The 24,384-nt window shown below is 48.2% G+C and overlaps 2 protein-coding genes across 2 annotated transcripts in view; both read right to left on the bottom strand.

Moving 5' to 3' along the window:
- Positions 1-24,384, bottom strand: part of LOC142219351 (uncharacterized) — a 53,998-nt gene that overhangs the window by 14,090 nt on the left and 15,524 nt on the right. The gene's annotated exons all lie outside the window — the stretch shown is intronic.
- Positions 410-23,585, bottom strand: LOC142183181 (uncharacterized). Its single transcript, XM_075258121.1, has 13 exons — positions 23,515-23,585; positions 20,935-21,059; positions 20,714-20,854; positions 20,550-20,628; positions 20,347-20,468; positions 20,146-20,254; positions 19,115-19,968; positions 6,771-6,893; positions 6,210-6,371; positions 6,030-6,114; positions 5,859-5,947; positions 5,665-5,776; positions 410-4,895 (listed from the first exon to the last, which is right to left on the bottom strand). The coding sequence occupies exons 2-13, from the start codon at positions 21,046-21,048 to the stop codon at positions 3,943-3,945; spliced, it is 2,943 nt and encodes a 980-aa protein (XP_075114222.1). The 5' UTR covers positions 21,049-21,059; positions 23,515-23,585; the 3' UTR covers positions 410-3,942.

Below are 24,384 nucleotides of genomic sequence, written 5' to 3'. Positions count from 1 at the left end.
GCAGTCTATGACAAATTCACTATGTACAGACAGATCCCGCGATGAGGCCACTGAGTCGGGGGTGGGGGATATTTCTAAATTTATCGGTAGCACTTCAGTCCGGGCCGAACATGAGAGCAGAGAACCTCAGAGCTATTTTTGTAGGTGGTATAAGCCGGAGATACAGCCATGTGACGCTCCGCCATATTATACAAAGCTGAAATAGTCCCGGAGAGATCCTGCGAGGTGATCATTATGTCTTACTATAGTCGGGGGGAGGCTCCTGCTGCAGCCAGAGATAGGACACTGAGGAAGAGCAGGCTGATACCCATTTCTTCATAGATTTTTCTACTTTATTTAAAGTATGAGACAACATTGTGGATGATTTTGTTTTTAAGATTTTTTTATTCAATGTATGACGGAGCCTCGTCACCGCGCCGATCACAATCTGATACACACGATCTCCTCGTCTTCATACTACTTTATTGTACGGAAGTCCACAAAAGGAAGATTTTCACTAGGACAGAGGGGAGTCTCCCAGTTAAGTTGCCAGGGTGAGGATATGAGCGACTCCCCTATGGGTGCGCCCCGCTGGACACAACCTCCAAATCCTGAGGTCTTTGCAATTACTCGGCTACTTCTGTAGATTCCTAAGTAACAGTCCTCGTCTTTCATGAATGGTTGGAATAGAGAACACGGACGTACATATTCCATAGACATATCGTGGAAACATTGGCGGTAGAGCAAAGGGTTACCCAACGGGGGCAAAACACATCAGCTCACGTCTTACGCCCCCTGTATTGATTTAATGAGCTGCAATGAGATTTCATGATTTGTTACAGGTGAATGGAGGGCGACCTGAGTTGCCGGTGTGAAAAGGACAGACACACATGGCTGGGGCGAGGGGGCTCTATCAAGGTCAATGGGGTGACAAGGGTAACCGAACAATGTACCCCGTTATCTTCAGTAGCATTCTATTCTAATGGAGGAGTAAAGGATCCCATTCCTGTGATTTACGGGATCTCCAACGATCAGACCATTGTCCTCTATCCTGTGGACGGGGGGGATAAGCATGGTGGAGAAAAAAACCTTAAAACTGTCACCCAGCATTAAAAATGACGAAGTCTGGAGGGCTACACGAGAAATACTGACATTTAGCGCATTCACCGCGCCATTCCTGCACTTTGTGTAGATCAGTTGCAGCGATGACATCAGGTCGATAGAATGGAGTTTGGTGATGTTGCGGCTGCTCTGTATACAGGAGGGATCTGATGGCCGACGTGAAGGAATGGAGGGGAGAATACAGACAGGTGTATATGTATGGTATATCCCCCTCCCCCAACTACATGTCATATTATATTCCACAGGTAAATCGAGTTGGGGTCTGCGGCCTCTTCTGCCCCTTCCCCAACATAAACCATTTCAGTCACGTCGACACTTTCAGGATTCTGTCAGGACTTATGATCCAATGTGATCCCGTAACCCCTTCCTGCCTTTGTAGGGGGCGTTCTGTATCACATGATGCCATATATAGGTGACTCTGCTTGTGCTGGCTCAGGACCTCTTAGATGCCGCAGTGAATGAGCGATGGTGAATACTTGAATTGCAGTTTCTTGGTCACCAAACTCCCCCCCCCAAACCAGAAAGTTACCAAATCCTACAGCTCGCACCTGTCTGTATTTCTATAATGGGACTGAACTGCAGCCTAAGAGGAACATATTTATTCTGTAGGGCGGGCAGTACAACATTTTTGCTACTACGTCCCCCATGATGGCCTATAGTGGAGGATGACCCATGACCTCTGTAGGGGCAAAAACAGAGAGAGATTAAATGCCCCACCCCCTCCAGTTCTCGCTCCCCCTTCTGGAGTGGGAAGGACCTGGTGTGATATCTTCTTTTCCATGCCGGCCTTGGTCGGGCTGTTGTGGGCCCCTTCTCCTGACTACAATCCTTATCATTCTGTATGACCAGGTCTGGAGACTCACTAGAGCTTTGTCTGTATCATCGCTACCCCTGCCGTATACTACATCCCGCACACTGGCAGCCATCGCCTGTAAGGGACTAGGGAGAAGGTGGGCACCACGTCCTGGTGACGTTGTCCATGGCACAGACCAGCAGTGTTTGCCACGTGTACTGCTCTGAGGTTGGTCTATCCATCACTGGTGGTGACGCCGCCCCTATGGTGCCTTCTCCGAATCCTGCGATATCCAGTTTGTTACTCTCTCACAGCACAGAAAGGTTTGCCATCACAGGGTGTGTAACGGTTCCTTCTCTCTTGTTTTAGAATGAGAGAAGGGGCTCAAAAACCTAAATCTACTTCCAAAAAAACCTCCATCAAAGAACTATCCAGTGTATTCTGAGACAGGCCAGCTCGTGTAAAACATCTACGTAGTGATCCAATCTCCTGCCTTCCTCCGCCATTGGCTTTGGGAATACGTAAACTTTCCCCGGCAGAACACAAAGGGGCAACTACACCTCCCTCCTCTGAGTCCAAAAAAATTGGGACTTTCAGGTTAATCATAGGGATCTTATAGGATGATCACGATGGAGTCTGTAATCTCTGATACAGGCAACAGAAGGGCCGGGAGGTTAAGGATGAGACTATCACAACCCCAATCCATCAGTTATCCAGAACTTTCTGAGATTCCCTATAGAAACGTGGTCAAGTTCTGCCTTCTCAGGTCACCGCCCCCCTACTTGACCTCTCAGCTCGATGTATCTCCACTAGTCTAGCTAGATTTACATATGGGTAAGAACATGATTGTCGTGTTACTTCTCCTCTCCAGCTCAGTGAAACCCCAATATCCATCAGATCTACAGATTTTTTTGTAGTCATGTTTTGCTCCCTTAAAGTACAGATTTCCTGGGTGTATTTTCTTCCCTTCCTGCTTGCAGACTATAGGCAGGTCATTAGATTTAGGAGAGGGGCAAACAGAACCCAGGGACGTTCAGCTCAGGGCTCTCTCTCAACCTCACTTTGAACCCTAACATTAAACGTGTCTTTAAAGATGGCCGTCACATATGTAGACTAAGGGAAGTTCCAGACTTATCTAAGATGGAATTATCCTAAAACTCGATCCTATCTTCTTACTAAAGGTTGTGTTAAATTTTTACGGGATCTTACTCCGTTCCTTCTGAAAAAGTCCAAAACCCAGGGAATAAAACAGAGTTTCTGGATGTTCGGAGGGTCGGCATCAGATACTTGGAAGAAAGACTCAACTTTATTGCTCCAGTTTGAGGGGAAAAATAAAGGACTAAAATCCTCTCCAGCGTCCATTACCAGATGGGACTGTGAACATTATGGTCTTGAGGGTCAACCAGTTCCCCAAAATATAAAAGCCCATTCCCCTACAGCTCTCTTCTACTTGGGAAGAAAAAGGGGGAACAAATTTGCGGGGCATTGACAGGGTCTCGCTCTTCCACCTTGATCACTTAGATATCGCATCTTCTAATGGCTTAGCCTTTGGCCATAAAGGAGCAGTCTCACCCGAATATCATCTCCACTGTCAGCAGTCATGGGGGACGTAGCAGCAGTTTTCCATGAGTCCGCCATGATGACACTTACATTTCTTTGCATTATTTTTGGTCTGTGACATAACCTAATAAATAAAATTAAACAACAACGACAAGAAAAAATTGCTGCGTTTTTAGGGCCCATGAGGCAACCCAGACTGGAAAATCTATACATTGTCCAGATAGTCCAGTACAGGACAGCAGGATCCTCGAGGACACAGGGACACCAAACATCGTAAATCAATGGGATACAAGTAGACCCCTGTCCTAACTGGGACGTCTGGCTCACATACGTAACAGATTTTCTGGTTCAGGTTGCGCCTGTGCGTGGGGCCTCAGGGGTTAATCCTGACAATCTGCTGACACTATGGTGGTAATGGAAGTTACTGTGATTTCTTACATCCTGAAGAACAAGTAACACATTGCAGATTTTAATGGCGCATGACGGGGCTATTCTGCTTTTGGCTTCTCCGACCAATCCGCATTCGATTCGGATTTCGACCACACATTTTCTGTAACATCCGTGATAGATTTGTTCAAAGAAACTTTTGACTTCACAGTGGAGTGAAGAACCTGATGCTTTACAAAGTTTGATCTGTGTGTAAAACTTCTGCCACAAACCATACATGTATAGGGCTTCTCCCCCGTGTGGATTCTCATGTGCTCTACAAGATCTGGCTTCTGGGTAAAACTCTTCCCGCACACTGTACATGAATACGGCTTCTCTCCCGAGTGGATTCGGAGGTGTTTGACAAGGTCGGACTTCTGGGTGAAGCCTTTCTCACATACTGAACATATGAAGGGCTTCTCCCCCGTGTGAAATCTCTGGTGAATGATTAGAGCCGAATTCTTAGTAAATGATTTCCCGCACTCCGAGCAGGAGAAAAGCTTCTCCCCTGTGTGAATTCTCTGATGCTCGGCCAGGCCTCCCTTCTGGGTGAAGCTTTTCCCACAATACGAGCATGTGAACGGTCTCTCATTTCTATGAATTTTTTGATGTTCGGTGAGGCCTGTATTCTGGCTAAAGCGTTTCCCACATTCCAAACATGAGAAGGGCTTCTCTGTTATGTGAGTCTTCTGGTGTTTTACGAGGGCTGACTTTTTGATAAAACATTTCCCACACTCTATACACGCATATGGCTTTTCCCCCGTGTGAGTTCTGTGATGTTCCACCAGATCGGATTTCTGAAAGAAGCATTTCCCACAATCTAGACACTGGTAGGGCCGATCGTCTCGGTGAATCCTCTTATGTCTCTCGAGGTTTCCCTTAAGGGTGAAGCAGTCCCCACATTCAGAACATATAAATGGCTTCTCCCCTGTGTGAGTTTTCTGATGTTCAACAAGGTGCGATTTCCGAGTAAAAGACTTGCAGCAAAGCTCACAGGAATATCTCCTTTCTGGTTCTGGGGAAAAACAAACAAAACAAAAAGTAGACTTTTAGATTTTTTTTTTTTTTTTTAAACTTTCCCCATTTTGCAGCTCATCCTGCAGCACCGAAGGCTGGACAATCAATAGAACAATAACCAAAACCGAATGTGAAACGGAATAACCACTGGCAATATTCGTCAGGTTCCATCTGCACTGTCGTTCAGACCAAATACGTTGGAACCACAAGTGCTGTTATACGGTGGGATCTCTTCAGACCCCAGAGTATAAGAAGTGGAGGCCCAGAGGAGGTGAGCAAACACACGATACAGTCTCGCCCACCTCTCCTGGGCTCTGGTGCATCAGCCAGAAGGCCCGATGAGAACATGGAGTCATGACAAAGCCTAGGAGAGGCGAGTAACACTTTTTTTTAATGTTTGATCACCTTCCCTGGGGCTCTGAAGGGACCCCAGAATATAATCGCAGTTTCAGTTCAGTTTGGTCTGAACCTCATGACAAGAATCTTCCAAGGTTCGCGCTACATATACTTTAACCCCTTCCCGAAATCTGCCATAATAGTACGGCGGATGATGGATAATTAAATAGGGAGGCTACAAAGGCCCTGGCGCCTTGTTCAAAGCTGACCTGGGGTTCAAGACTCCTTCTAAAAATTACACAATAAAACCGGCATGTCCAAAGCAATAGATATACCTCAAAATGGTATAGACAAAAAGTACACCTGGCCCTGCAAAAAAGGAGGCCCTATTCATCCCCGTACACAGAAAAACGTCACGGGTGTCATCTTACCTGTTAGGATAGACATAGCAGCCTTGGCCTCAGTCTCCACCTTAAAATCATTGACAACAAACATCTCTTCCTCCTCCACGTCCTTAACTCTAATATAAAAAAGGTTCCCAGCCTAGAAGGAAAAGAAGACGGCCTTGTGTCATTTCATACAGATATGTAACCCTATAGAGCAGATCTCTGGTGTCTGGCAGGACCTCAGCGTCTTCCTGATTCTCTTCAGGGCCATTCTCCTCTGGACAGTCCTGGGGACATCTTTCTGGAGTATTTTTGTCACTGGACTCATCTGTAGGAGACAGACACAGTGACGGCATGGAGCTGAGCTACAAAGCTGTCCTCTCCTAGAATATACGGCAAGCTCCTTGTACCTGGTGACGTGACGGGCTGTTGGTCGTCCATTACGACATCTTCTTCTTTAAACCTGTCCTTGTGTCCTTCAAAATAATCTTCTCTCTGCAAAAGCAGGTAGATGGAGAGTATTAGATAGTGAAGCCCTATAGGAAACTGGCAGATACAAGGAGACAGTCAGCATGGCCGGCAGCGCTCACCTCTCCTGACAGCAGCTCAATGATCTTGTTGGTCAGTTCTAGAATCTTCTGCTCGTTGTCTCTATCTTGTAATATAGTCTCAGAAGGCGGCACCTTGATGGGGATCTGGATCCTGCCGTATCCTTCTGACTTGTCCGATGTCTTCTTCACGACGGTGTAATCCTAAATATGGGGAGAGACAAAGATAATTCCACATAAATTCTCAAAACCTCATCTCTCCGCATTGTTGTGTTACATTACAGTCAAGTTTGGTCAATTCTCCCTATGTTGATAGGCAGGTCATGTGACTTGGGGTAGGTTCACACTACCCTTTTTAATGTCTGTTGCTCTCATCCACCAGAGGACATTAACCCTAGAATGCACTGGGTGTCCCGTCTGCATTCACTCTCAGGTTATATATACATGACAGAAGATCACATTCATCATGTTGGGAACGGGCACAGATGGAGGGGCACTGTCTGCAGCCGTCCGTATTGCGGGGAGGGTCTGTTTCGCTCATCCCATGAAGAATGTAAGCAACGGACGTTATATCGGTTGTGTGAACATCCCAGAATCCCTCACCTCTCCGGTCAGCACGAAGATAATCTCCAGGGTGAGGTTCAATATCTTGCTGTTTTTGTCCTCATCCATCACTGAAGGGTCAGCTGGGGAAAGAACCATTGTCATGTGGAGATTATGAGGAGACTAACTGGGAGGAGCCAGAACTGACCGACCTGGAAGGGGGAGAAGACCCTCAGGTGAGTTACAGCGATACCACCCGGGAGGAGATTAGCAGTCTGCGTGAAGAAATATGAATGGAGGAAGACACAGGAGTTATGGCCCAGCGCTCAGATATTCTGCCCACAAACCCAAACATTTATGGAAGACTTACACCTCCTTAACCGATCCCCTGGGGAAAGCTCCTTTACCACAGCCATTACTGATATGCCAAAGCCCGAACTACAGCCTCACCCCTCCTAGACTTGTCCTCCTCCTCCTACACCTGTCCTCCTCCTTCTACATTACTCTGTGCTCCTCCTCCTCCACCTGTCCTCCTCCATTACTCTGTGCTCCTCCTCATACACCTGTCCTCCTCCTTCTACATTACTGTGCTCCTCCTCTACCTACATTACTCTGTGCTCCTCCTCTTACACCTGTCCTCCTCCCTCAACATTACTCTGTGCTCCTCCTCCTACATTACTGTGCTCCTCCTCTTACACCTGTCCTCCTCCCTCTACATTACTCTGTGCTCCTCCTCTTACACCTGTCCTCCTCCCTCTACATTACTCTGTGCTCCTCCTCCTACACCTGTTCTCCTCCTCCTACATTACTCTGTGCTCCTCCTCATACACCTGTCCTCCTCCTCCTTCTACATTACTGTGCTCCTCCTCCTACATCTGTCCTCCTCCTCCTACATTACTCTGTGTTCCTCCTCCTAGACCTATGCTCCTCCTTCTACATTACTCTGTGCTCCTCCTTCTACATTACTCTGTGCTCCTCCTTCTACATTACTCTGTGCTCCTCCTTCTACATTACTCTGTCTTCCTCCTCCTACATTACTCTGTGCTCCTCCTCCTACACCTGTCCTCCTCCTTCTACACCTGTCCTCCTCCTTCTACACCTGTCCTCCTCCTTCTACATTACTCTGTGCTCCTCCTCCTCCATTACTCTGTGCTCCTCCTCATACACCTGTCCTCCTCCTCCTCCATTACTGTGCTCCTCCTCCTACACCTGTCCTCCTACATTACTCTGTGCTCCTCCTCCTACACCTGTCCTCCTACATTACTCTGTGCTCCTCCTCCCTCTACATTACTCTGTGCTCCTCCTCCTACACCTGTCCTCCTACATTACTCTGTGCTCCTCCTCCCTCTACATTACTCTGTGCTCCTCCTCCTACACCTGTTCTCCTCCTTCTACATTACTCTGTGCGCCTCCTCTTACACCTGTCCTCCTCCTCCTACATTACTCTGTGCTCCTCCTCCTACACCTGTTCTCCTCCTTCTACATTACTCTGTGCTCCTCCTCTTACACCTGTCCTCCTCCTTCTACATTACTCTGTGCTCCTCCTCCTACACCTGTCCTCCTCCTCCTACATTACTCTGTGTTCCTCCTCCTAGACCTATGCTCCTCCTTCTACAATACTCTGTCTTCCTCCTCCTACACCTGTCCTCCTCCTTCTACATTACTCTGTGCTCCTCCTCCTACATTATTCTGTGCTCCTCCTCCTACACCTGTCCTCCTCCTTCTACATTACTCTGTGCTCCTCCTCCTCCTACATTACTCTGTGCTCCTCCTCCTACACCTGTCCTCCTCCTCCTACACCTGTCCTCCTCCTCCTACATTACTCTGTGCTCCTCCTCCTACACCTGTTCTCCTCCTTCTACATTACTCTGTGCTCCTCCTCTTACACCTGTCCTCCTCTTTCTTCATTACTCTGTGCTCCTCCTCCTACACCTGTACTCCTCCTCCTTCTACATTACTGTGCTCCTCCTACATCTGTCCTCCTCCTCCTACATTACTCTGTGCTCCTCCTCCTCCTACATTACTCTGTGCTCCTCCTCTTACACCTGTCCTCCTCCCTCTACATTACTCTGTTCTCCTCCTCCTACACCTGTTCTCCTCCTTCTACATTACTCTGTGCTCCTCCTCCTACACCTGTCCTCCTCCTACTACATTACTCTGTGCTCCTCCTCTTACACCTGTCCTCCTCCCTCTACATTACTCTGTTCTCCTCCTCCTACACCTGTTCTCCTCCTTCTACATTACTCTGTGCTCCTCCTCCTACACCTGTCCTCCTCCTCCTACATTACTGTGTTCCTCCTCCTAGACCTGTCCTCCTCCTTCTACATTACTCTGTCTTCCTCCTCCTACATTATTCTGTGCTCCTCCTCCTACACCTGTCCTCCTCCTTCTACATTACTCTGTGCTCCTCCTCCTACACCTGTCCTCCTCCTCCTACATTACTCTGTGCTCCTCCTCCTACACCTGTCCTCCTCCTCCTACATTACTGTGTTCCTCCTCCTAGACCTGTCCTCCTCCTTCTACATTACTCTGTCTTCCTCCTCCTACATTATTCTGTGCTCCTCCTCCTACACCTGTCCTCCTCCTTCTACATTACTCTGTGCTCCTCCTCCTCCTACATTACTCTGTGCTCCTCCTCCTACACCTGTCCTCCTCCTCCTACATTACTCTGTGCTCCTCCTCCTACACCTGTTCTCCTCCTTCTACATTACTCTGTGCTCCTCCTCTTACACCTGTCCTCCTCCTTCTTTATTACTCTGTGCTCCTCCTCCTACACCTGTCCTCCTCCTCCTACATTACTCTGTATTCCTCCTCCTACATTACTCTGTGCTCCTCCTCTTACACCTGTCCTCCTCCTTCTTCATTACTCTGTGCTCCTCCTCTTGCACCTGTCCTCCTCCTTCTACATTACTCTGTGCTCCTCCTCATACACCTGTCCTCCTCCTCCTTCTACATTACTGTGCTCCTCCTCCTACACCTGTCCTCCTCCTCCTCCTACATTACTCTGTGCTCCTCCTCTTACACCTGTCCTCCTCCCTCTACATTACTCTGTTCTCCTCCTCCTACATTACTCTGTGTTCCTCCTCCTAGACCTATGCTCCTCCTTCTACATTACTGTCTTCCTCCTCCTACATTACTCTGTGCTCTACAACCCCATCCGGTCCCTCGCTCTCCACATTATGCAGGGACGTCTCGGCCTCTCCAGTATTCTGGCATGAGTTAGTAACTGGTGTAGATCTCCATTGTGTTGCACAGGCCGGAGCCTCCACATAAATCAGTTGTTCCCTTCACCAGTCAGGGCCTTTATAAAGACTGGTATAAGGAACACCAGTCTTATTAAATCTACTCCAGTATGACTATTTATTTTTATAAGTATTTTGGGAAAAGGAGGTGATTTGCTTTTTATTTTTATTTATAAATATTTTTACAAATTTAAACTTTTTTTTTTATGTCCCTCTGGTGACTTGAACCTGCGATCGAGTGTATTCATTCTATGGGAAAATCCCTGTATAACTATTAAAGGGATCCTATCATTCAATCACTTTTTTTTCTAACACGTCGGAATAGCCTTAAGAAAGACTCTTCGTCTCCTACCTTTCGATGTCTTCTCCGCGCCGTCGTCCACTTAAAATCCCGTTTTTTTTTCTTGGTATGTAAATGAGTTCTCTCGCAGCACTGGGGGCGGGCCCAGCGCTCAAACAGCACTGAGGGCAGCCCCAATGCTGCAAGAGAACTCTCCAGCGCCGCCTCCTCTTCTTCTGCAGCGAGGTCTTCACTGCGTATTCTTCCAGTGGCGGCTTGTAACGTCTAGGCCTTGGGCCTAGGGCAAGCCGACTGCGCATGCTCGCGGCCACAAGAAAAATGGCTGCTTACATTTTCTCGTGGCCGGCGAGCATGCGCAGTTGGCTTGACTTAGGCCTAGAAGTTACAAGCCGCCACCGGAAGAAGACGTGGTGAAGACCTCGCTGCAGAAGAAGAAGAGGCGGTGCTGGAGAGCTCTCTGGCAGCACTGGGGCTGCCCCCAGTGCTGTTTGAGCGCTGGGCCCGCCCCCAGTGCTGCAAAAGAACTCATTTACATATCAAGAATAAACTGGGATTTTAGGCGAACGGCGGCGCAGAGAAGACAATGAATGGTAGGAGATGAAGAGTCTTTCTTAAGGCTATTCCGAAGTGTTAGTTAGAAAAAAAAAGTGATTGAATCCCTTTAAGGAATGGCAGAGGGGAGAGGGCGCCGCGGAGGACACTGAGTTAATGCCTTCCAGGTTTGCGCTGTGTACACCAGTAGGGACCCGGTGGTTTTCGTGCCCACTCTGCTTCTAAGTGGTCGCCACATTTAAAGACTGGACATCCACCACACTATTACATTTTCTTTGCAGCAGTCACCTCATTTACATCAAAGATAAGATTACAATAGAAGATAACACCTTCATAGATAACACCACTGACCCATCATTACATCACTATTGACAACAGATGATGTCACAGTTTAGCTCCTCCCTCTCCTTGTACAGAGCATGTCTAGAAACTCTCCCATAAACCATAACAAGTCGGCTCCAGACTATTCCTGTCTATGGTCATGACTGTGCTGTAAGGCAGATCACTAAATGCTGTTAACACAGCAGAGGAGTCACTCGAGCAAGACGGAGACAAGATGGCTGCCTCAGATTCCACGGCACTCGGCTCTGGATTAGGACCTAATGAATGGGCCTAGTCAGGAGAGATTGTCTTCAGGTGGACGTCAGAGGCTGAAGTGGCTGCGGCGTCCTCCTGAAGACTGAACAGGCCGGAACAGGAGAACGAGATGAGCGGATCACACTGATCTCAATGGCAGACGCTTTTCTGGTCAGGATTTTGAAGCGGAAGTCAGCCTTAGCGGTTCACAACCCCACACCGACCTGACACGTTCCCTTAAAGAGAAGTCATCAATATCCGATTATTGCAGGTCACCTGGAACCCCCACAGATCAGGGGGTCGGACCCCATCAATTAAAAGGGCTGGAAACCCAAAGAGCGGTGCCAAGATCTACAGAATAGGGGATGAGTGACCAAAGGGGCCCCACAGATCAGGAAAACAGGGGCCGACTGTATCCCCATCTGAATGGCGCCGAGCTTACGTGACTGCCCCATAGAGGTGCCCAGAGGTACAGCAGGCCTGGGGGATCTTGTGACAAGGGAGGGGGGGCCCTGCTGATGGGGTATAGCCTGGCACACACCTGTATAGGAGGCTGCAGATGTGGTCGGACTTCCCCTTTAACTTCATTGTGTGTAACCTTAGGGGTCTCCAGGTAATCTTACAAATCACACAAACCCCCGGAGACAGAGCCTGGAGACCCCCACCCTATATGTAAGGTATACAGTGCTGTCCCCCCCATCATATATAGTATAGTATACAGTGCTGCCCTCCCCCTCACATATTATATATATATATATAGTATACAGCTCTGCCCTCTCCCCTCAGACATACTCCATACATATATATATATTATACAGCCTTAGTCCCCCTCACACACCCCATATATATATATAGTACAGTATACAGCTCTGCCCTCTCTCCTCAGACATACTCCATATATATATATATATATATATATAGTATACAGCCTTAGGCCCCCTTCACACCCCCATATATATAGTATACAGCACTGCCCTCCCCCTCACACACCATATATATATATATATATATATATATATATAGTATACAGCTCTGCCCTCTCCCCTCAGACATACTATATATATATATATATATATATATGGTATACAGCCCTAGTCCCCCTCACACCCTCATATATATATATATATAGGTATACAGCTCTGCCCTCTCTCCTCAGACATACTCTCTCTCTCTCTATATATATATATATATATGGTATACAGCCTTAGGCCCCCTTCACACACCCATATATATATAGTATACAGCACTGTCCTCCCCCTCACACACTCCATATATATATATATATATATATATATATATATAGTATACAGCTCTGCCCTCTCCCCTCAGACATACTATATATATATATATATATATATATATATATGGTATACAGCCCTAGTCCCCCTCACACCCTCATATATATATATATATATATATATAGGTATACAGCTCTGCCCTCTCTCCTCAGACATACTCTCTCTCTCTATATATATATATATATATATATATATATATGGTATACAGCCTTAGGCCCCCTTCACACACCCATATATATATAGTATACAGCACTGTCCTCCCCCTCACACACTCCATATATATATATATATATATATAGTATACAGCTCTGCCCTCTCCCCTCAGACATACTATATATATATATATATATATATATATATATATATGGTATACAGCCCTAGTCCCCCTCACACCCCCATATATATATATATATATATATAGGTATACAGCGCTGCCCTCTCCCCTCAGACATACCCCATATATCTATATGGTATACAGCCTTTGCCCCCCTCACACCCATATATATATATATATATATATATATATATATATGTATACAGCCCAGCGGTTTCCCCTCAGACATAGCCCATACATATATATGGCACTCAGCCCTGTCCTCCCCCCATATATATTACATACACAGCCCTGCCCCCCTATATTATATACACCCCCCCACACACCACCTGCCCGGACACTCCCGCCACATAACAGACCTCTTTCTCCTCACAGCAGCCGATCTTATGCCGCCCCGGAAGTAATCCTTCCAACCACCGCTATTACGTCCGGATCTTCGGCATCGCACAGTGCACGTGACTTAGAAACGTAATGTGATTGGCTTCCTCCGTACGCGGGGTGCGGGCAGTGCCAGAATCCAATATGGCGACGGTACAACTTGTAATGTGTAACTACCCGATAGATCATCCACTCAGCGGCCATGTTATTGTAGCGCACGTCGGCGGAGGCCATTTTGGCTTAGTCTTTTGTGCTCAGGAGAGCCTGAGATGATTACAGTGGTTGCTGTATGGTTATGGGTTTATCTGGCTGTTTCTTACCTATGAGGGCTCCTGCACCGGACTAATACTGGACTTACTGTAATAAAGAAGGCTCTGCTCACACAACTGGTTTGCAGTAAGGGCCGCCCATCTTCAAGGATCATCTGCTCCCTTAAAGGGATCATTTTTGGTGGGTTTATTTTTCTTCTTCATCACTTTTCTAGCGACTCCCAAATAACCAGCGACAACACTGCCAAGTGCGGCTCCGGGTTATGTCCACACACGTGCCAGAGACTGCGCCGCTCTCAGATCCGAACAATGGAGAGGTGACGACAACGTGAACATCACAAGGGCCTCATTTTTCTAGAACAACTACTTTTTACAATATAACCGCCATATTACCCAATAACAGGGTCATTATTAAAGGGATCCTTTCATTAGAATCCCTTTTATTCTCACTAACACGTAGGAATAGCCTTATGAAAGGTTATTCTTCTCCTACCTCTGGATGTCTTCTCTGCGCCATTTGGTAGATATTCCGTTTTCAAATGCAAATGAGTTCTCTCACAGCACTGGGGGCGGGCCTCAGCGCTCAAACAGCACCGGGGGCGTCCCCAATGCTGCGAGAGAACTCTCCAGCGACGCCCCCATCTTCTTCTGGAATGTCCTAGTCGTGCATCTTCTTCCGGCGCAGGCGGTGAAACTTGTAGGCTTCGGCCAGAGCCAACTGCACATGCCTCCAGCCACAAGAAAAATGGTCGCTTACACAGTAAGAAAGTGGACATTTTCTTGTGGGCATGCCCGAGGCCTAGAAGTCTGAAGCCTGCGCTGGAAGAAGAGGGCGTCCCAGAAGAAGCTGGAGAGTTCTCTTGTAGCATTGGGAACGCCCCCAGTGCTGTTTGAGCGCTGGGGCCCGCCCCCAGTGCTCTGCAAGAACTCATTTGCATACCGATGGAAAACGGAATTGTAACCGAACGGCAGCACGGTGAAGACATTGTTAGGGGCACAAGATCCCTGAGTTATGTTGTCGTAGTTCTAATTGATCAGGAAGTTGACAAGCTCGGGAGACATACAAACTGACTCCAGGGTATCATTCAGTATGTTTCCCGAGCTCGTCAACTTCTTCCTGATCAATCAGAACTACAACAACATAACTCAGGGGTCTAGATGTTGTTAGGGGCACAAGACCCCTGAGTTATGTTGTCGTAGTTCTGATTGATCAGGAAGAAGTTGACGAGCTCGGGAAACATACTGAATGATACCCTGGTGTCAGTTTGTATGTCTCCCAAGCTCGTCAACTTCTTCCTGATCAATCAGAACTACGACAACATAACTCAGGGGTCTTGTGCCCCCAACAACATCTAAAGTTGGGAGAAGAATAGACTTTCTTAAGGCTATTCCTACGCGTCAACGACAAAAAAATGTTTCTTACTAACAAACACGATGTGAAATAATTCTACAATACAAAAAGCCGAACATTTATTACAAAAATAGATTTCACTGTAAACCATTTTATAAAACGCCGCCATGCATTTCTTTTAAGGCCGGTTCACACATGGCATTATAACAGTCATTGCTCACAAGTCTAGTGGTTGCTCTTTAATACCCTAATGTAGGATAGACAGATTCCCGGAGACGTCGCCAGTCTTACAACAGTCCAGAAGCCAAGTCACTTCTCTGCTCAGCCCAAATAACTTCACAGACAGTAGAAAATAATCCAAAAAGTCAGGCGGCCGCAGCAGACGGCTTCGGGGGGATCCTGGGACTTGTCCAGCCCTGTCCTAATATACTACCAGTATATACATTCAGTGTTCTTATAAGACCCCCTCCCGGTCTAAAACATCTAATAAAGAGTATTAAAGGGCCGATGTGTCTAGGGGTCAGAGTTCACCTACGAGTACAACATCCTAGTGGCCAGCTGGAGTCCACTAATGGGCTTACTGAAGTCATAGGGATCAGATCTGAAGACGGCCGCTTTCACATGGATGAACTGAATTTTCCGATCTGAACTTGGCCCCGTGAAGAGCCGTGACCTGCATAGCATCTGTGTGACCACTACAGCTTATCATCGGAGCGCTAGTGTAAAAGGAGAGTTACCAAAAGATGGAGAAAATTTTTTCTTTTTAACTTGCTCCCTCCTTTTTTACATTGGTTACCGTTATCCTCCTCTGTGATTGGCTGCCTGGTACATATTATAGCACCTTATAGCACATCTATACTCTAGGTCTGTGCTACTATGGGGCTGAGGATAATGTCTGGAGGACACTGGACTCTGGAGGACGACTTACACCCGTGTATTACAGGAACCCTACTGATGGCGGGAAGTGAAGGGCCATATTTCAAGATTTCCAAATCTACCAATGAACTATAAATGATGTCTTTTGGTATTTCTCCTTTACAGGGGTTGTCCAGGATTTGGCGCAACCATCGGGTGATCAGGGTGGGTGCCTGTGCTTGTCCCCTCTCTTCTCCTTGCCCAGAAGCCGCGAGACTCACATAACTATTGAGACCAATGGTTGATGGTAAAAAACTGGTGACACATGTGAGTGATGTAACCGGTCCGTTTACAGCGACCAAAGAGCCCAAAAGCTGCTAGTCATGTGACCTCGCAACCTCTGGGCACAGGGAGTGGAAAACCGAGTACTGGGGACAGGTGAGTAGGCCCAGGGGTGAACCATGGGTTTCTGCCGCCTGAGGTGGATGTCAGAAAGCCCCCCGCCCCCCCCCCAGGAGGGTGCGGGGCCGAGCGGAAGGGGGCGGAGCGAGCGTCTTTAGCAGGCAGAGAGCAGGCAGGGAGAGAACCTGCTCTCTGCCTGAGTGTGAGGGGCAGCCGCTGGAGCAGCGCTGCTCCAGCGGCCTCCCCAATCCACCGCTCAGTGACGGTGACCCTAAGCCAGACCAGGACAGCTTGTCCTGGACTGGCTTAGGTCAGCAACAATGCCGCCTTCCCCGGGGCCCTGGCATAGCGCCGCCTGAAACGGTCGCTTCAGGTCGCCTCATGGGAGGTACGGCGCTGAGTAGGCCCAACCCGGCCGCTCCAAATCCTGGAAAACCCCTTTAATTATCAGAAAACATAACCTCGAAATACAAGATAAATATATATTATATATATAAAAATACATGAGCTAGACGGAGTATCAAAAACAACATTGACCAATCATCTGCGATCTCCTAAGCTAACCATACTGTATGGGAGGGGAACACACAACACGCTTATATAGGGGCCCTGGGGTGACGGCCATAATTGCATATATCAGGTAACGGATACAAGAATACTTACTGTGTAATAAGATGCAGGTGACCCCCTCCCCCCCTGTAACCCATCCATCTATTACCTACCTAATGATGTCATCGTATATCGCCCGCACAATCCCGGCCATTACCTACATGCTAACTTATGGACCGGTGGAGTCAACTTTAGCCGTATTTACCTTGGTCGGGCAGTTGTTTTGCAAAAACCTAACAAAAATTTTCCAATAAAAATATGTGATTTGATAAAAAAAAAGTATACTTATCTGGTGCCCCCCATTTCAGCGATGGCTTCCGCTGGTCCCCTGCCACTAGTATCGTCAGGGACACGGGGTGTTTGTATTCAGGGCTTCTTTTCCCTGTTACTAGAAGATCGTTCTGCACATGATCCGCCCTGGCACAGGCTGTGTACAGGGGAATGCTCACCTCGGCACAGGCCACGATCTCCTAGTAATGCCTGAGCGGAAAAGTAGGCGAGCGTTCACACAGAGCTGGAGATCAGGAGCGAGTCTGTGATTTACACAATTGGGAAATTAAGACTAGCATTCTGTATGCCAGTCTTGATCAAGTCCCTCGCTGGCATGCGATGCATTTGATTTAGTAAAGAGGTTCCGGCCTCTTAAAGGGATTCTACCATTAAACTACCTTTTTTTTTCTAATTACCATGTCGGAATAGCCTTAAGAAAGGCTATTCGTCTCCTACCTTTAGACGTGGTCTCCGCCGCGCCGTTCCGTAGAAATACCGGTTTTAACCGGTATGCAAATGAGCTCTCCACAGCAATGAGGGCGGGCCCCAGCACTGAAAGGCCCGAGAGCTCTTTCCTGCGCCGCCTCCTTCTTCTGCAGCAACTCCGCCTCTTCTGGCTTCTCTTACTCTTGTAGTTCGATACAGGAGCATAGAGAGGCCACCCGAAAATGGCCGCCGGCCAGCTCCTGTATTGAACTGCAAGAGCGGCTACCCCAAAATGGCTGCCGGCCAGCTCCTGTATTGAACTGCAAGAGCGGCTACCCCAAAATGGCCGCCGGCCAGCTCCTGTATTGAACTGCAAGAGCGGCTACCCCAAAATGGCTGCCGGCCAGCTCCTGTATTGAACTGCAAGAGCAGCTACCCAAAAATGGCCGCTGCCTGGCTCCTGTATTGAACTGCAAGAGCGGCTACCCAAAAATGGCTGCTGCCCGGCAGCCATTTTTGGGTAGCCGCTTTTGCAGTTCAATACAGGAGCTGGCCGGCGGCCATTTTGGGGTAGCCGCTCTTGCAGTTCAATACAGGAGCTGGCCGGCGGCCATTTTGGGGTGGCCTCTCTATGCTCCTGCATCGAACTACAAGAGCAAAAGAAGCCAGAAGAGGCGGAGTTGCTGCAGAAGAAGGAGGCGGTGCAGGAAAGAGCTCTCGGGCAGCAATGGGGACGCGCTCATCGGCCTTTCAGCGCTGGGGCCCGCCCTCATTGCTGCGGAGAGCTCATTTGCATACCGGTTAAAACCGGTATTTCTACGGAACGGCGCGGCGGAGACCACGTCTAAAGGTAGGAGACGAATAGCCTTTCTTAAGGCTATTCCGACGTGTTCATTAGAAAAAAAAGGTAGTTTAATGGTAGAATCCCTCTAATAACACACATGCACTCCAGTGCACCAGGGCTGATATCTACGCCAGTGAGGAACAGACTTCTTTTTATGTAGATTGTGAGCCCCATATAGGGATATGATATAGGGATCACAATGTACATATTTTTTTTCCTATCAGTATGTCTTTGTAGAATGGGAGGAAATCCACGCATACACGGGGAGAACATACAAACTCCTTGCAGATGTTGTTCCTGGTGGGATTTGAACCCAGGACTCCAGCGCTAACCACTGAGCCACTGAGTTGCCCCTAATAAGGAACAGACTCCTGGCCTGAGTTACAGTATATTTTCTAGGACAAGTCCCCGTCCTGACCCGCCTTAGAAAGAGGTGAACTAATTGGAGAATTGAGAAAGTGGCTCATTTTGGAGCAATGGGTCTAAACACTATTCCCCCCTCCCCCGTTTCCCTGAAGATGCCAGTGGCCATTTTGTAATGGAGGACTGGTGGAGCCGATCTCTGAGAGAGGGACATGGTGGCGATACGGAGGACACCAGGTAGGTACACGTCACATGGGTAGATTATAGGGGGTGGAGGGTCACTTGAAGCATTGGGGCACATTCCTACCTCCATATTAAAAGTCTACACTCATTGCAAACGATGGGAGAGGATACCGTCCGAGGGAATCTGGAAAACCTGCTCCGCCAGGTGAACTGTTTGATGTTTTACCAGATCTGACTTGTCGTTAAAACCCTTCCCGCAATCCAGACACGGAAACGCCTTTTCCCCCGTGTGGATTCTCTGATGCTCAAGAAGATGCGATTTCTGGGAAAAGAACCTCCCGCACTCGGAGCACGAGAACAACCTCTCGTCCCTGTGAGTCCTCTGATGTCTCTCCAGGTTTCCTTTCACGGTGAAGCATCTCCCACATTCGGAGCAGGAGAACGGCTTCTCCCCCGTGTGACTGCGCTTGTGCTGAATCAGATTGGATTTCTTGCTAAAACACTTGGCGCATTCGGAGCAGGAGAAGGGCTTCTTCCCGGTGTGAGTCCTCTGATGTTCCACTAGATGCGACTTCCTTGAGAAGCATTTATCGCAGGCGTTGCAGGGATACGGCTTCTCCCCGGTGTGAACTCTCTGGTGCTGCACCAGATGCGATTTATGCGTATACGTTTTGCTGCACTCGCCGCAGGAGAAGGAACGCTTCTTCTTCTTGATCTCCTCGTGGGTGATGGTCGTGCCCTGAGTCCCACAACTAGAACACGAGAACGAGGAGAATCGCCCGCACTGGCAGCTCGGAAGGATTTCGACCCCTTTATGACTTTTACTTTTTTTAACCCGTTTATCGGGAGGTTCCTCCACATTAGAGGGATCGGAGGGCAGAATGGAAAGTTCTGGGGGCGTCTTGGCGAGATTTATATCCGTAGAGTCCTGCGTCATGTTCTCATCTTCGCTCTCTGAATCTGCAGTTACAGGATGTCCGCTCGAGCTCTCGCTACATCCTTCTTCTGAAAATAAAAGGGATTTCAGTATTTTCTGCTTATACAGATTTGTAGATCTTGTGCAGGATTCCTACCAGGTCTGACTTTCATCAGGACTCTGCTAATAATTCGACTGGGGCAGAGGGGGGATTAGATGAGGAACATCCTCCGCGCCACCTAGCCGGACAGACAGACTCCACTTACCCATGCTGACATCCGTATTAGCGCTCTCCTCCTTGCACTTTTGCCCTCCATTCAGGTACATCTCGTCTTCCTCTGTAGCCTCAACCTTAATAACGAAGAGACCGTTTTCCTACGAGAAACCGAAAACAATAAATATCGCTAAATCATGTCGGAGAAGGAACATAAGATGAGCCGCGCACCCCTCAGAAGGCCGGGATCTACCTTGACAGTGGAAGAAACTTGAACGTCATCGATGTGTCGGCCGCTGGCTTTCTGTTTTTCACACTCTTCGATGTGACCGGGACTGGGACAGATCTCGGATTGGGATCTTCTAAAGGACTTATCTGCAAGGACCAGGGATCATGAGGGCCAAGGCTGACGGGTCGGGAGACGCCCGAAATCAGAACGAATAAAAAGCCTCTTACCCTGAGATGTGAGGGTTTGACAAGACTTCGTTGTGACATCCTCGTCTATATCCTTGTGTATTCTTAGATAGTCTTCTCCCTGTATACAAGGTTAGCGGCAATTTAACCCCATATAGGGACTCTGTGGTAAGCTGACACACTCACCCAGTCCCGGCAGCGCTCACCTCCTCTGTCAGTAAGTCAAGGATCTTGTTGGTCAGTTCAAGGATCTTCTTCTCGTTCGTCCTCCCATGTGAAAGGTTTGGAAGAGGCTCAATGTCGGGCGTGGTGCACTCACCAGAGGTCTTCTTCACTATTGTGTAATCCTGTGTATGGAGAGGGGTCGGCAGTCACTACATATATCCATCTGTGACATCCCACAACCTCTCGTCCCACAATCCCTCACCTCTCCGGTCAGCAGGCAGATGATCTCCAGGGTCAGGCTCAATATCCTCTTGGTCTTCTCCTTTTTGTCCTTGTCCATCCTCAGCAGATCAGTTGGGGAGGGGACACTGGCCATATGGCAGATACCTAGTAAGGAGGAACATGGATAAAGAAATACATTCCACATAGAAGGACAGAAGATATGTCACATTTACTTTGCCTAAATAGGTTAATGCACATAAATGTCTTATAAGGCTTTGTTCACATTGCCCCGGGAAACCAGACAGCAGACGGCTTACGAACAGTCGGCTTTAAAACCCATTCATTTGAAAGGTGACCGCCCGTGCGCGGTTTCAGCCTCTCCGCCTGGTGTCGTATGAGCGGAGGACAAACTGAGCGCAATTTGCACACTGTGCAACTCAAAACTGAATAGGGGCTCTGAGAAAAGCAACCTGACCACCTCAGCCATGCGCCGTCATTTGTAAGGCAAGCACTGGGCTCAGTGCCGACACTGACTCTTCCGCTGTTTACACCAGCCTGGACACCTACACATCTGTCTCTGACACTTTGGGGAGTTCACCCTCATTCGCCCTTTTGGCCTGCACCATCATGCGCCTCTTCCGAGCCACTCCCCAGGGGTTTCATTGCAGGCAGAAGTACAGAGCAACCCCCCCCCCCCCCACATGCACAAGCCTTCAACGGCCTCATCTAAAATCTGCTGGCCCTGGAGATGTTGGTGCTTGTTTATGCTTCTGGATACCCAGGCCTTCCGTCAGCAGATGGCAGCTGGGGCACCTCCCTATGCTGGGCCTAGCCGTTACTACTTCTCTTGGTGTTCTGTCCCTGCCTTGCGCCTGCATGTGTCCCATAACATCAGTCAGGCCCAGAGCTCTGCGCTTTGCTGCAAGGTCCACTTGACCACCGACACATGGACAAGCGCCTGTGGTCAGGGATGCTGCTTATCTTTAATGACAGGCAGGGTGAATGTGGTGGTGTCTGGTCCCCGGGTGCAAACTGGGGTGGCCTATCTCCTCTCCCAGGCCAAAATTCATGGCAGGAGTAGACTGAAACCCTACTACGCTGCAACCTCCACCCCAGCTGCTAGCAGCAAATGCTTTAACACTGGCATGGGGAGACGTCAGCAGGACGTGCTGAAGCTCATCAGCTTGGGGGACAGACAGCACAGTGCCTCCGAGGTCAGGGATGCCATCCTGGCTGAGATGGCAATGTTTTTTTCCCTGCTACACCTGGGGCCTGGCATTTTTGCGCCTGTGATAATGGCTGGAACCTGGTAGCAGATCTGGAGCTTGCCAGACTCAAACACGGTCCACACATGACCCACGTTTTCAACTTGTTGGTGCCATGTTTCTTTGAAACCTACACCATTGTGCCTGATATACAGGTCAAAGTGGGGCCATTTTCGTAAGTGAGAACTAGCCTCTGCTAGGCAGAAAACATTCAGAGCACACTCCTCTCATCTTCGCACCGTTGGCTGGCAGAGGAAGACGAGGGGGATGGAGTGGCATCTGATATCCCTGTCCCACACGAGGCTAGAGGGTGCACTTCAGTGTGATGGTGTGAAGGGGAGTGGAAAATGGAGGAAATGGAGAGTGACCCTTACAGCTGGGGCCAGCAAAGGCATGCCAAGTAACACACTGGCACACATGGCTGACTTCATGTTGGGTTGCTTTTCAAGAGTCTGACGCATATTTCACATCATGGAGAGCAAACAATACTGGATTGAACAAAAAAATTGGATTGAGTTGATATAGCCTGACTGAATTGCTGTGTCTCCCACCTTAGGTTTTAGGGTTACACTCCCTGGATATCTGGATTGAGCGTACATAGCCGGACCTAATTGCTCTGTATCCTTGTGCAAAAATGGCGAATATGGCGGCGGCCGTTCTTATGAATGGGAGGTCACATGTTTTCAGCAGCCAATGGGTTTTTTCAATTTTTTTCGATGCCTCTGTTGTCGTAGTTCCTGTCCCACCTCCCCTGCACAGTTATTGGTGCAAAAAACGCGCCAGGGAAGGTGGGAGGGGACACAAATTTTTACCACGTTTGCCTCGTGGTGTTCGATTCCAATCGAATACCTTCAAGGCCTGATATTCGATCGAATATCTACTCGATGGAACGGCGTTCGCTCATCTCTATTCTGCAAATCTGTATCGCACTCCCCGGAGCAGGTAAGTGAGCGCAGACTCCCTGGAGGACACTGAGGACTGCTCGGCGCCCCCTGTAGGGGCAGAATATGTAGAGCAATCCGAGGCAGAAGAAATCCCCTCCTGATTCCTCAGTGTGAACACGGCCTAACGGCTTCGATGCCTGTATTAACCCCGCAGTCTCTGGTGATCACAGGAGATGCTGCAGATCTTTCTATGTATGGAGATAAGCAGCACCGCGGCCGCCGCTCATCTTACCCTATATTATATAGGTGACTGTAAGGTAAGAAGTCTCCCCTCCTGTGGCTGCTTGGCATAGAAGGCTAATTCTTAGATAAAGAAGTTCTGCATCAGCGTGCACTAGGCTGTCCTGTATTACAGCTGCTGCAGAACCTCTTGGTGGCCCCCTCAGCTGTACAATGAGAGCAGATACATACCGAGCAGGAGCTGACAGGCAGCTGATCAATCCTGGTCACTGCAGGACCTGCCGTGATGTCATCATCATGTGACACACAAGGGGGCGGGGCACAGCTGGAGAGACCCAGAAGTGGCTGCAGGACCTGTGATGTCGTCATCAGTACGAGTCACATGATAGGGCGGAGCTCAGCGTTGCCGTGTACAGAGAGTCACAGTGTGCTGCTGGGACCTGTAGTCCTCTCATATCCCGTAATAACGGCCAGGACATGCTGGGACCTGTAGTCCTCTCATTATTATTATTATTATTATTGTTTATTTATATAGCACCATTAACCCTTTCCCGCCGATGGCATTTTTTGATTTTCGTTTTTGACTCCCCTCCTTCTAAACCCCATAACTTTTTTATTTCTCCGCTCCCAGAGCCATATGAGGTCTTAATCTTTGCGGGACAAATTTTTCTTCATGATGCCGCCATTAATTATTCTGTATAATGTACTGGGAAGCAGGGAAAAAATTCAGAATGGGGTGGATTTGAAGAAAAAATGCATTTCTGCGACTTTCTTACGGGCTTCAGTATTACGGCGTTCACTGCGCAGCCAAAATGACCTGTCCCCTGTATTCTGTGTTTCGGTACGGTTCCGGGGATACCAAATTTATATGGTTTTATTTACATTTTGACCCCTTAAAAAAAATCCAAAACTGTTAAAAAATTTTTTCTAAAAGTCGCCATATTCCGACGACCATAACTTTTTTATACGTGCGTGTAAGGGGATGTATAGGGCGTCTTTTTTTGCGGGGCTGGGTGTAGTTTTTAGTTTTACCATTTTCGGGAAATGTTATTGCTTTGATCACTTTTTATTCAAATTTTTATCAGAGGCAAAACAGTGAAA

Source organism: Leptodactylus fuscus, chromosome 10 (assembly GCF_031893055.1).
Source record: "Leptodactylus fuscus isolate aLepFus1 chromosome 10, aLepFus1.hap2, whole genome shotgun sequence".
In the NCBI taxonomy this organism is placed as follows: Eukaryota; Metazoa; Chordata; class Amphibia; order Anura; family Leptodactylidae; genus Leptodactylus; species Leptodactylus fuscus.
The sequence above is the reverse complement of the archived record's forward strand: the minus strand, read 5'-3'. Positions and strand labels throughout refer to the sequence as shown.

Coding starts and splice junctions, on each gene's coding strand:
- LOC142183181 (XM_075258121.1), bottom strand. CDS start 21,048: ATGGCCAGTGTCCCCTCCCCAACTGATCTGCTGAGGATGGACAAGGAC. Junction 20,255..20,346: donor AAGTTTCTTCCACTGTCAAG/GTAGATCCCGGC, acceptor GGTTTCTCGTAG/GAAAACGGTCTCTTCGTTAT. Junction 19,969..20,145: donor TAATACGGATGTCAGCATGG/GTAAGTGGAGTC, acceptor TTTTATTTTCAG/AAGAAGGATGTAGCGAGAGC.